The following is a 12,611-nucleotide window of genomic DNA, read 5'->3' on the forward strand; positions in this document are numbered from 1 at the left end:
CAACGTTTGATTCCCCCTCCCTCGCCTCACGACTGCAAGCCTTTGTAACAGCCTTCTTCTATGAGGAAGAAAGACGAGAGCTCCATCTGTTATCAACCCCCCCTCCACCCCCCCACTCCACTGGCTCAGGAAGAATGGCGGACAGACCCAAAGACAGACTTTTGATGACAGGGACGGCCTGCCGGTCCTGAAAAAGTGATGACTTTGTTGTAACTGTAGTCGTAGTTGATGTTCTGCTGGCAAAGAGAAGGAACTTCACTCCTCCACTTGGACCTTCTCCAACGTGGAACATTTGTCATCCCTGCTCGGACAACAAAAGAGCATGTGAGCGTGCACGGCAGGACGTTGGCAAGCCATAAAAAGCCAATCCTTTACGTACCACGCAAAACTCGCTGAAAGTTACGTACTAAGCGTACAGCCGCATGTGAAACTTATTTTAGGGATGGAAGAATCCATTCACTGAAATGATGAGATTGGCAACATTTAAAGCTAAATAAATAATCCAGGATTTTGGCATTGATATTTCAGACCAAACATCAATGCCAGGGGGACGTCAGTGGCAATATTTATAATTTATGCGCTCACACATGTCGTAGAAAAAAATGAGGACACCCCATGATGTAACTCCACGACTCAAGCGCTGCACACAACATGGGGAAAATTTGGCAGAATATGCACCCCTACTGTTATTATTATTATTTTTTTTTACAAAACACCGTATGGCGGCATTATTAAAGCCCATAAGGTGTGACTTGAAATGTCCCACATTGTTCTAAAAAACACCCATTGTACCTTTAAGATGTTTCGCGAGATTTACGAGACAAAAATTTACAAAAAAGTAAAAAAAAATGACAGATTTCCATAAATGACATAAAATGAATAAATAAATAAAGTCTCTTGTCATTACTCTTGGAATACCAAGTAATTTTAATACTCTGTTGTAACAGCTTAAAAGTGCTTTTTTGTTTCCAATGTGTAATACTCAGTCATAAAAAATATTTTAAAAAGTTGTAAAAAAAAAAAAGTTGTACTTTTGTAAACAGTGATGTAATATTATGAGAAAAAATAACATTATTTTAGTAGCAAAATGTAGCAACATTAAAGAAAAAAATACAACATTTCAAGAGGTAATATTATGAGAAACAAACAAAATAAATTAAAGTTGCAATTTTTGGAAAATTAGATTAGGGAAACATTTCTAATATTATGGGAATAAAGTCATAATATTAAGAAAGAAAATGTACAAGAAGAAAACTGAAATAATTTGGAAATTTAAAAAAAGAGCAAAATTGAGGTAAAAAAAGGGAGCAAAAAGAGAAGTTTAGATAAATAATACACTTTTTCACCAATGTCTCAAAAATAAAATAAAATAAAATAAAATAAAATAAAATAAAATAAAATAAAATAAAATAAAATAAAATAAAATAAAATAAAATAAAATAAAATAAAATTAAATTAAATAAAATTAAATAGGCTCTTGCATCCTTTTGTTGTTCAGCAGAAAAAGTTTGGATGCCCCCGGTCTAATGAATACATAACATTGAGGTTACGCTATCACATCATCTGAAGCATTTGTAACACATATCTATATTATTATATGTAATATATCTACTTGGGAGGAGAGACAGAAAGCCAAGCTGACAAGCGGCCAAGCCTGAATTCTTTTGAGTCATGTGACATGGAGGTTTTGTCTTTGTTTTCAGCTCAGGGGCCGACAGACCTTCAGTCTTCAGTCTCCGAAAACCCAGCAAGACTGGAAATGAAGTCCTCGCTTTCATTTTATCACGTGCGCGTTGCTGCCGCACTAAACTTCTGGAACACGATATTATATTTACGGCATTAGCGCTATTGGGAGTTATATTTAGCACGGGAAATGGAGCGAGAGCGCTGCAACGACGACGGGTTAACGCCAAAGCCAGATGGGCCGTGCTCGTTTAAGTGCTAATTACGCACACGCACACACGCGCACAGACGCACACGCCTGGAAAAGTAATCAAGGTGCTAAAGGTAGAGACGGGCCGTGAGGTAAACAGGCTAATAAACATGATGGCGTACGGCAAGTTCAGTTCAAAACTTAGGAGCGACTAACATTTTTTTGTGGCAAATTCCAAAAAACAGCAGAGCATTCCTGTCGTGGAGAGGATCTTTGATCTGCATTTTTGCAGTCAGTCCTTAAAAACTACCTTCTCAAAGGATCCGCAGTCTTGCTGTCATGCTGTATTAGTACTAATAATATATTCCATATATTATTACTAGTAGTATTTAGTATTTTTTTCCAGATCAGTACAAGAACCGCAGAGCTGCCAGTCCTCTGATGGCTTCATGCGGAGTTGATCAAAGGCCCGGTTCTGCCACAAATAGTTACTAGGTTTCACCGGGTCGGACCTCCCGGGGGTCAAATGTGATGGGAGGTGTCAGCCATGAGGAATGGCAGGTTTACTCGGTCGCATGCGGGAAGGAAGGAAGCAGCTTGCCGCTTCGGACCCGAAGACAATCACTCACTCTGTCCGCCTGCGCCATCCGAGCCGAGCGCACTCTCCCAGAACCAACCGACCGCATTTCCTGCTCCTTTTTTTTTTTTTATCTTTGCTCCATCAAATGTGACCTCGCCTTCCGACGCCAGACGGTGTCGGTCTGTTAGAGAGCCATTTTGGGCCGAGAGGTGGACATATTTGATTTTGCGTCTGACAGGTTCTGCAGAACCAAAGCAAGTCCATGTAGACTCATACACACACATGCACGTCTGTCTTCTCTTTGTCAGCCCTCAGGAGACAGAGGTTGACCCGGACTGGTCCAAAAGCTGCCAGGAGGATCGGATGATCCTGCTTAAGCGCTGTGTGCTGTGAAGCAAGCTAATGAGGTAGAGCCTATGTGTGTGTGTGTGTGTGTGTGTGTGTGTTCAATGCCGGGACACATGTGACACCACCCTAAACTCTCCCTCCCCTCTGCAGGAACTGGAACCAGGACTTCTGATACAGCTTCAGAACCAGCACATTGGCTGGACACTTCATTAGGCACAACATTATTATCAGATCCCATGCAAAGAAAATATGCTATTACTCAATTTTGATGGACACTGTCAGAACGGTGTGGTCGGTATATTAGGAACAGTAGGAGTCAGTATCATGCAAAAGTTTGGAAACATTTTGGGAAGTATATCTCCCAAACTTCCGTAGTAGATCTAATTAGATTGTGCAGGTGTTGTTAATGTTGTGATCCTGCCAAATAATGAGCCAGCCTGCCAATTCCTTCACCTCTCACGTGTGTTTACAGTCTGGGGCTTACTGGTGTGTGTTTAACGCTCGCCAACACACACACACATAAAACATAGAGGCTAGGTTAGCAGGTTAGCACCGCATGCTATTTACGTACCCGACAGGTCAGGCCCGCCCCCAACCCCTTGGTTCCCCCTCCTCCTGACTTCTTTTGTTGCTCCCAGCTCGTAAACGCTTCTTCTGCTTATTAGATCAGGTTTAACAACTGACTGCCGCCGAGTTTAACTGGACGTGGTCGAGATGTAGCGAGTCAAGTCTCCAGAATGACTCCTTTATTAAGACAATGATAACCGAGTCGCGGTTCGGAGCCGTTCGTTTGCTGCGACTCCTCATTTTTCCAGAAATGTACAAATGAATAAAACGACGGCGCCACTGCTGATTTAGTATCGCTCTTCTATGACCTCAAAAATTAGTACATTCTACTGCGTTTCTTTGTTTTTGCTGTTGTTTGTCGCCGAAACGCTTAGTCTCGTTAGCTGGCCTTTTATCCGCCGCCAATTAGCAGGCGATTAATGAATAATTGACCAAGTGGAAGGAAGCAGGGAGGCGGGATTGAACTAGGATGTAGCATCTCAGCAGGGGCGTTTTTTTTTTTTTTTTTTGGGGGGGGGGGGGTGTATTACAAGCCACCGCAAGCAACGAGCGAGTGGGGAGGAATAAAAATATAGTCCCTGTAGGATCCATTTAAGATAACCTCCATGAACACGGAAAGGATGACATCAAACAGCGGCCACCCCCCACTGGGACATCGCGTCAAAGGTGGGGGCAGCACTGTGACATCATCTTATCTATTTCTGCACAGTCCAGGAATTAGACTGAGTCATCAACACTCATGCTGTTACCTTTTTATGATAGTAAATTTCCCATATTATTGTATTTTTCACTAACTTGAAATATTCAAAGTGTATCCCCCGAAGTCCAGCTTCCGTGCAGGAATTTTATGCAGGAAGTTGGTTGAGCTTTATTTTAAGATGTGTAGCGAAGCCTGTTTGTGTTTTTTTTTTTTTTTTTTTTTTTTTTAAATACTCAGGGAAGGGTCACCTAGCTAGGATCGGTTCAGGGTACTGGTTTTACATACTGCATGGGGGGTGCTAACCCTCCAAAATGGTACATTCCACGCACTCTGACACCGCAAACAACGCCCATGCAAGACACATTAGCCATGTTGGATGTCAGCTAACAAAAACAACAAGTTTCGCTACTAGCGTTAACCATGATAACCTAACCTATCCTTTCATGAGCGCTAATTAGAGAAGGGTTCGTTGTGTACTTTGTCTGATTTGGGTCAAACTAAATATTTCACTTCAAATTGTGACATTTATTCTTGTTTTTGAAATATATATTTTTTTGGTTGAAAAATATTTAACAGGCAAAGAGAGACAGCATATTAATAATAGAAAAGCCCACAATTAATTAGTTACACACGGCAGGAATTAATCAGACAGATCAATAGGCTGCCGATGGGCGGTCTGCTCGCATCCCCATCACTTGGAGCACACCTATTGGGTGCATCGGCAGCTCCTCGCCACGCTTTAATTACTCCCTGGATGTGACACATGTTTCCAATTTGCATCGTCTGGTCACGGCGCGGGGACATGGCAGTCGTGGGGGGTGGGGGGTGGGGGTAGTTGATGGTGAATCGGGGGTGGGATGTGAAAGCAGAGATAAGGGCAGATAGGAATGTGAAAAGGCAAGCCAGAGATTGTTCACAAAAGCGGAAAGAAAGGTGGACAAAAATGGTAAGCAGACGGAGGGGGTGGGGGGGGTTGTCTTCTTGGGATGAGGGTAGTGTGTGTGTGGGGGGGGGGGGGGGGGGTCCGCAGGTGGGCAGCTTCAAAGCTGCGCATCGGGCCGAGGAGTGGAGGTTAACAATGTGACAGTCCATTTGCTGCACCGACCAGACGTGAAGTGATGGACTTGGACTTCTGCTTCGGATGTGGGGGGGGGGGGGGGGGGACTCTTTATTTGGACTCTTTATACATGCTCGGTGGACATCATAAGCCTTTATGCATGTTTCAGAAATATGTCAGTAGGATTTTTGTAAAAAGGCTTTGCTACACATCTTAAAATCACGCTTGGAACTCAAATTACAATACAAATTTTGCTGGTCAGTAACCGTCCAGATTCAATGTTATCAATAAAAAAACATTTTTAGCCAATATTTTCATTAATTGTCATGAGTTCACATTTGAACCACTAGATGGCACTGAAGTATACAGTATATCAAGTGTACAGTGTATCTGTGTCAGACATTAGAAGTTGCCTGTATTGTTTTGCAATGTAGCCGGCGACGCCGTCTGTGAGCGCACACTATTTTGCACTCTTTTGTTTACGTTTGCCGACCACTGTCGCTGCGGCAATCGCTTTTGTGTTAGCGTATACGAGCTCACGAAACTAACTTACTTACTCGTAGTCCCGCCTCCACACAGAGCTTGAATGAGAGGATGGTTCACTCTCATTCCTTTATTCCACTATAGAACCAACGTGCACCGGCAGATGCAGAGTGAACCCTCTTGTCATCCAGCCTGTGTGGCATAGCGAGACAAGCACACATGTACATGCATATGTCATTGCGATCATTCTATTTACCGAATATCGTGACATGCTTCCAATACATTATTCTAGCACTTAGTTCCATTGATGAAAAATATTAGAAAAATATTAGAATCTATTAAGATGAGAAGTGTGTCTCAGTACTATATAGTGTAGTTATACCGCATATACCGTAGTTGTTCATTCAAGGCCTGCTAACACAACTTTGGCAAGGAAAGGAAAGAAAAAGGGGATAAAGTGCACGGATGTGTGTGTAAAAAGAAAATAAACTGGGAGGACGGACTAAGCTGATTAAGTATGAATGCTAAGCTTTGTCAATCCACACAATGGCGTACAACAAGCTTTGTACTTTGCATATACCAGCAACCTCTTTGCAGATGACTCAGAGTGTGGCGTCAAAGCAGCGCCCCCCTCCCCACTAATTGCCATCCAGGCCACCTCACACTAAACTCCATTAGGGAACAATAGCGCAGAGGCACCTGTAAAGCCCCTAAAAGCCTGCTAGCTGTTAGCCTCAGTGGAAATTGCCCCCACCTATGCTTCCTTTCCTCTGCATCCAACCCTGTGGGCCGAATCCACCCACTGCTGACAACAACAAAAACCCTCATTAGAGGTTTCACGCCTGGCTCCACAGTGGGGGGGCTCCCATGCACTGTTGCATCCCGCACGGGAAAGGCTTGAGGGAGCAGGCTGGTCCTAGCCTGCAGCACACAGACGCAATAAAACAGGCGTCTGAGCGAGCCTCAAGCCTGGGCGGGAGCTCCTGAGGAATTGGAGGGGGGGGTATTTCTTTGAATACAAGGGAGACTGGAAAGACTTTAGAGTTCCTCCAAGGCCCCGCATGCAGTCCAGGAATCAGGAATTATTCCTCTCACGATAATGAAAAAGGTGAAAGCATCATCATGACGCCTCTTAAGTTTAATTCCACACTGAAGTTCCTAACAGTGAACGCATCAAGGTCACCTGGCAGCGATTTGCCTTCCATTTCCAGCGACTTAAGACGAACTACTGCCGCATGATAATCCTCCAATGAGCGATGGGCGAGGAGGAGGAGAGGGGGGACAAATTTGGAGCAGCTGTGCAACAAGAGCGACGCCGCCTCCGCTGTGAGGAGCATGACAAACGCTCCCGCACTCGTCAACACCGTCAATAATCTTATACTTGTTGCACTCTGGGATGGGGGGGGGCAATGAAAAAAAAAAAATCACCACACATCAACACATGTTCACGCCTCCAAATGCACGATGGGGGTACATTTGTTCCATTTTTGCCACTTTAAGAACAAAAACATGACATCACAACCAAGATTTGTGCGTTATGGCGAGTCTGCACGCGGTAACGCTTCTACGTTGTTGACGTAATGGCGTCCAGATGACGAAACGGGTGCAGTAGGAGTGCCTAAAAAGATACAACGGACGCACAAAGTACCACACGTTTTGTAGAAACCAGGAAATTGAACCAATTTGTACTCATCTACACACAAAAATACCACATGGGAATAATTATTCTCTTCCTCGGCTGATCAATAGAAGTATTCTGGACAAGGTTAAACACAAAGACACGGCATTACTACTAAGACAGAACATGAGATAACCTTCATTTGTGCAGTATAGTGACTCTGCAAGTTCTAGTGTGGTACTTGTTGACATATAAGCGTCTTGTGATAAGACTGGGGTGAAAAAGGTCAATTCTATCTACACAAATCCCAACTATTGGTGCATTTTGGACAGTTTTTAAGGAAAAGTATATTTCCCGTAGAATAGGGGCCACTTTTTCTGGCCTAAAAAGGTACAATGGACAGTAATGTGAACTATTGGACCCAAACGTGCGATGTGTTTGAACCCACTTCAAATTAAAAGCGGAAAAGCTGCAAAAGCACAACATTTAGAGGAACATGTTTCACTGCAAATTGTACCAGATGACTGCCGCAGAGGGATCATTACTGGAGTCCTTTACTGATCCGTAAGTGTGTTTTGGACACTTTAAGGACAAAAACACGACATTACAAGTAAGATAGCGCAACAAATAACTGTAATTTGTGCAGTATAGTGAGTCTACAAGGCGTAGTGTAATATTGGGTGACGTAAAAGCAGCTTTTTAAGACAAATCATATCCAAAAATATGCAATACACAACCTCAAATACACCATGGGGGTAATTATTGGAGCACATTTGTGCCCTTTTACTGATCCTTGTGTCTTATTTTGAGACAGTTTAAGGACAAAGGACACACCAAGTAGCACACAATTGGACTCAAAGGTGCATTTTTTTTTAGGACAAATTGTTTTGTTCTGGTTAAAATTAAACTGAAAAGGGTGCAAAAGCACACTAAGTCATTTTTGGAGTAATATTTTGTCCCGTTGCTGTCTAATTTGTGACATTTTAAGGACAATGGACACACAAAGTACCACACAGAAGTACATTTTGTAAGGACAATGTGTTTTGCTGCGGTTAAAATGAAAGTGGAAAGGGTGGAAATGTAGAATATTTAAGAATACAAGCAGTTTACTGCACAATATACTAAGAAATATCCTGTAGGTACAATTATGGGACCTGCTGTTCGGGGTTAAAAAGACGTAAAGTGCGTTCCCTGAATGCAACTCCGTGGGCATGCATGCACAATGAGGCGTCCTTACCTCTCGTTGAGTGAATTCCAGTAGATGGGCTCCATGCTGCTGGCCGTGGTTCCCAGTAAATCCAGTAACAACACCAGCAGGACCCACAATCCATTCCCACTCCACGGACACGCCATGTCGCGCCACATTCACTGAACTTTCAGAACCAGAACGCAACAAGACAAAGCAGCCAAGCTGAGCTCCGCCAGAAGCAGTCGAGGAAAGGTCCAAAAACCAGGAGGTCAGAGGTCAGGTGCAAGATGCATTCAGGTGCAAACACAGTACGGAGTTCAGTGTCCAAGCTGGATTATTTCGGTCCGCATCCCATGGCTTCCACTCTAATGAGCCATTAGTGGTCCTTTTTGCAGAGAAGAAGGTACTGGTCCAGGACTTTAAATAGAACTCCAGTGAATCTTGTCAAAAAGAACCGCAAGCCAGCCGAGACTCCTTCATGGAACCCAAACAACGCTCCCTTGTTGCTTGTGCACCCTCTCCCATTACCTTATTGCCTCATGCAAGGCGCCATAAAACAAATATAAATATTGTCCTTTTTTAAAGGCTGCAATGTGGAGTCCACATGTTCAAACCCCTTCGGTCTACTTGTCCACAATCCTTTCAATAACTCACACAAGGCAGCTTTTAAATCCACAAATCCTCAATTCGCAGCTGATTGTGTTGGGAATTACACACAAAAAGGCAGTAGATCCAAGAGTCTAATTCTACAAGAGTTGGGAAACAAAGGATCCAGTACGAAAAAACTGTCAAAAGTGATATTTGATAAGAAATAATAATTAAAAAACATATATCAGGCGAGCGTAGGTCCAATGTGTGATCCGGTCACAACACACTCCCACCGGTCCGACCTGCTCGGAGGCTCGCTGCACACTGGAAGATCCACTGGATCACCACAAGCAACCAGGGAGGGAGGATCGAAAGGGGAGACGAATTCCCATTCTTTGACTGGCAGGCAGGGTGCGTAAACGCAGCACAATGCATCCAAGCTTTAAAAAAAAGGGGAGGGGGGGTAATAAAGTCCTTCTATGAGCTCCCGATTGATTCGGACCTTTATACTCAGTCTTGTATATAAAAAAAAAAAAAACACCGAAAAACATTTGGCCCAGGGTGGTGAAGCAAGAGCGCCCAGCGAGCATTTAAGTGGTATTGCAGGTAAAGAATCACATGAAAAAATATTTACCAATGCTTTATGGTTCTTTGGGAAGAGTATCAGTGCCGCATTGTTGTCTAAAAGACAAAGAAAGACTACGAAAAACAATAAGGAGGGAACAAAATGCAAAAAGGTCCTACAAGGTCCTTGGGATAAACTCTCATGGCGGTTCTAAACGGCAATATGGTAAATCCGGACCTCGACTGCCATCATGTGGACACACTTGTGCACTGCATGCCAAAGCAGGTTGGCCCATACTGAACAAAGTCAACCCTCCATCCATCCATCCATCCATCCATCATCATCTATATCGCGGGCATGCTGGAGCCTATCCCAGCTGTCTTGGGGCGAGAGTCGGTGTACACACTGGACTGGTGGCGAGCCAATCACAGGGCACATATAGACAAACAACCATTCACACTCACATTCATACCTATGGACAAATTAGCCAATTAGCCAATTAACCTAGCATGTTTTTGGAATGTTGGAAGAAACCGGAGTACCCGGAGGAAACTCACACACGGGGAGAACATGCAAACTCCACACAGAGATGACCGAGCTGGGAATCGAACCTGAGGCCTGTGCACTAACCTGCGACATTTTAGCATGATAGCAGTTAGCATTTCTAAAATGCTAACATTAGCATAATAGCATTTTTGCAAATTAAAATATGCCAACACTACCATGCAAGGGGTTGCATGTAATGTTAGCATAGTAGCATTTTAGTTGTTTTCATTAATAGAACTCATAGAAACACTACACTATCATGTCAGGTGTAAGCATGCTAACATTAGCAAGTTAGTATTGCTAGAATGTTAGCATTAGCATAGTAAAATGTGTACCCACTTTAGTGCTATCATGCTGGGTTTTGCATGCTAATGTTAACATCACTAGACGTTTTCCTCGGTCTAATATTATTTGACAACTTAGTGGTATCACATTAGCTTTTAGCATGATAGTACTAACATAGTATAAGTGTTAACAAGTGCAGACACTTTGTGCTACCATGCTAGGTGTTGCATGCTAACATTAGCATAGTGGCATGTTTTTTTTTAAAAAAACATTTTCATGAGTACTAACCCACAGACAGTGCTACCAGGCTAGGTGTTGCATGCAAATGTTAGCAATTTAGCATGTTCTAAAACTGTTACACTATGAATTTAATGTCAGCTATTTTTTACAAGAACTCATAGAAACACAGTGCTATCGGGGCAAGTGCTAGAATGATAACGTTAGCTTAGCTAGCATAGGAGCATTTCGACCATTTTCATTAGTGTTAACAAGGTTTTGCTTGCTTATATTAGCATAGTAACATTTTAGCCCCTTTCACAAGTAGACACATATTTAAACACTTGCTAACACATTAGGTGTTAGCATGTCAGCACTAGCATGCTAACATTAGCACAGGAGCATTATTGTCATTTTCAAGTATGAACATATGCAGACACTACCCTGCTGTTCAATAATGCTTTGCAATGCTCTACTTTTGTTGGTCGAGATACTTTTTTTAGATTAATTCATTCATTCTGCATCTTGACACCCTTTTCAGCTCATTTGTTTTTCCCTTTCCCCTTTTTCTGTTCTCTTCATCCTGCTTGAGTTTCATATTAAGTGTGTGTGTGTGTATATATCTATACTACATAATGTTTATAACTGCAGCATCATTGCAGTGGAGGCCTCATTTAGTAGGCCAACCTTCAAATCTCCTCCATGACTGCATCCTCTGCCTTCCTGGTGCCCCCCCCCCGCCCCACACACACACACCAATCAGTAATGGCTCCCGGTGACTATCATTCACAACAATACGGATGCTGCAACACAAAGGAATCAAAGAGTGAAACAAACACCTTGATGGGAAGGAAACTCACACTGGGATTAAAACACAAGTGTGTGTGTGTGTGTGTGTGTGTGTGTTGTGTGAAACTCATGCACAGGGCCAGACCGATGCTGAAGGATAAAGATGTGCAGCTGAGATCTATCAGCAATGAGGTGGAGGAGAAGGATGCTGTGCTCTGACACAAATCCACATACACACACACACACACACACACACACACACACACACACACACACAGGGATGTCAGGGGGGATTAAAGGAGGAGAGGTGAGGAGCGGTTGCAACTTGTGATGTGCAGATCACACGCTGGTGTGTCACTGCGTCAGCATCAGTAAACAGCCTGTACCTGACACTGACACACACACACACACACACATTTAGTTCAACACAAGTATGCTAACCACTACAACAACACAATCGACTGACATGCAACACAAAAGCTGCAAAATCTGCCTTCATACGGTCTGGAAAGTGCAGTAAGGACGATTGTGAGAGGCGTAATGGACCGGTCCATCTTCCGACACAGGAGCTGTTTATTAATATCAAAGGAGTTAAGAAAAACATTAGTAACACACGCTATAATATTGGATTGAGTGCCCACAAGATCCGCTCCTGAATGATTCAGACAAGGTTTGGAAGAATGTTGATATGGGCCTATAAGACAAAAATGGAGGTCTCAGGCATCAATGTGATGTGTTCGGAGGCAAAGAACTGGTGAGCTCTACTCTTTGAGGGCTGTCTCTCCGCCGAGGATACAAAAAGACATCAGTCAACCACATGATGGGGACCGTAAGAACCTCCTGGCCTCAAACAGAACACTGATGATGGGTCTTCCAGCATGACTAAAGTCCCTATATCATATCTGTAAAAGGGGGTAAACGCTGAAATCCAATTGAATGGTTGGTGTGGACAACTATAATGTATCCTAGTTGGAGTTCCTTGTGCAATATTGGAGGAAGGGACGGTGTCTGCACTTTTCCCACCGAGTGTAACATACAAAATAATCTAATCAATCACCTTACAAAAAATGTATACACAAAACCAACACAATGTCTGTCAAAACATGCAAACATTCACCACTTTTGTTTAGTCTTCTGCCTTTTTTCGAATGACATTTTTTGATGGTTCTTTTCTCCATTGCCACATTGTTTTGCATTAGGCCGCAGG

General features: G+C 43.1%; 1 protein-coding gene across 2 annotated transcripts in view; it reads right to left on the reverse strand.

The window, feature by feature from the left end:
• The window catches only part of efnb3b (ephrin-B3b), a 62,559-nt gene extending 53,184 nt beyond the window's left edge, over nucleotides 1-9,375 (reverse strand). Inside the window, exon 1 of one of the 2 annotated variants that reach the window (XM_078795171.1) lies at nucleotides 8,464-9,375. In XM_078795171.1, the coding sequence (XP_078651297.1) occupies nucleotides 8,464-8,591 (128 nt within the window). In that variant the 5' untranslated portion in view covers nucleotides 8,592-9,375. The remainder of the gene's footprint in view (nucleotides 1-8,463) is intronic. The other variant, XM_058066040.2, reaches the window with a different exon arrangement.
• Between the last annotated feature and the right edge of the window lie 3,236 nt (nucleotides 9,376-12,611).

Source organism: Doryrhamphus excisus, linkage group LG2, assembly GCF_037039965.1.
Source record: "Doryrhamphus excisus strain RoL-2023G ecotype Guam linkage group LG2, RoL_Dexc_Guam_v1.1, whole genome shotgun sequence".
Taxonomy (NCBI): Eukaryota; Metazoa; Chordata; class Actinopteri; order Syngnathiformes; family Syngnathidae; genus Doryrhamphus; species Doryrhamphus excisus.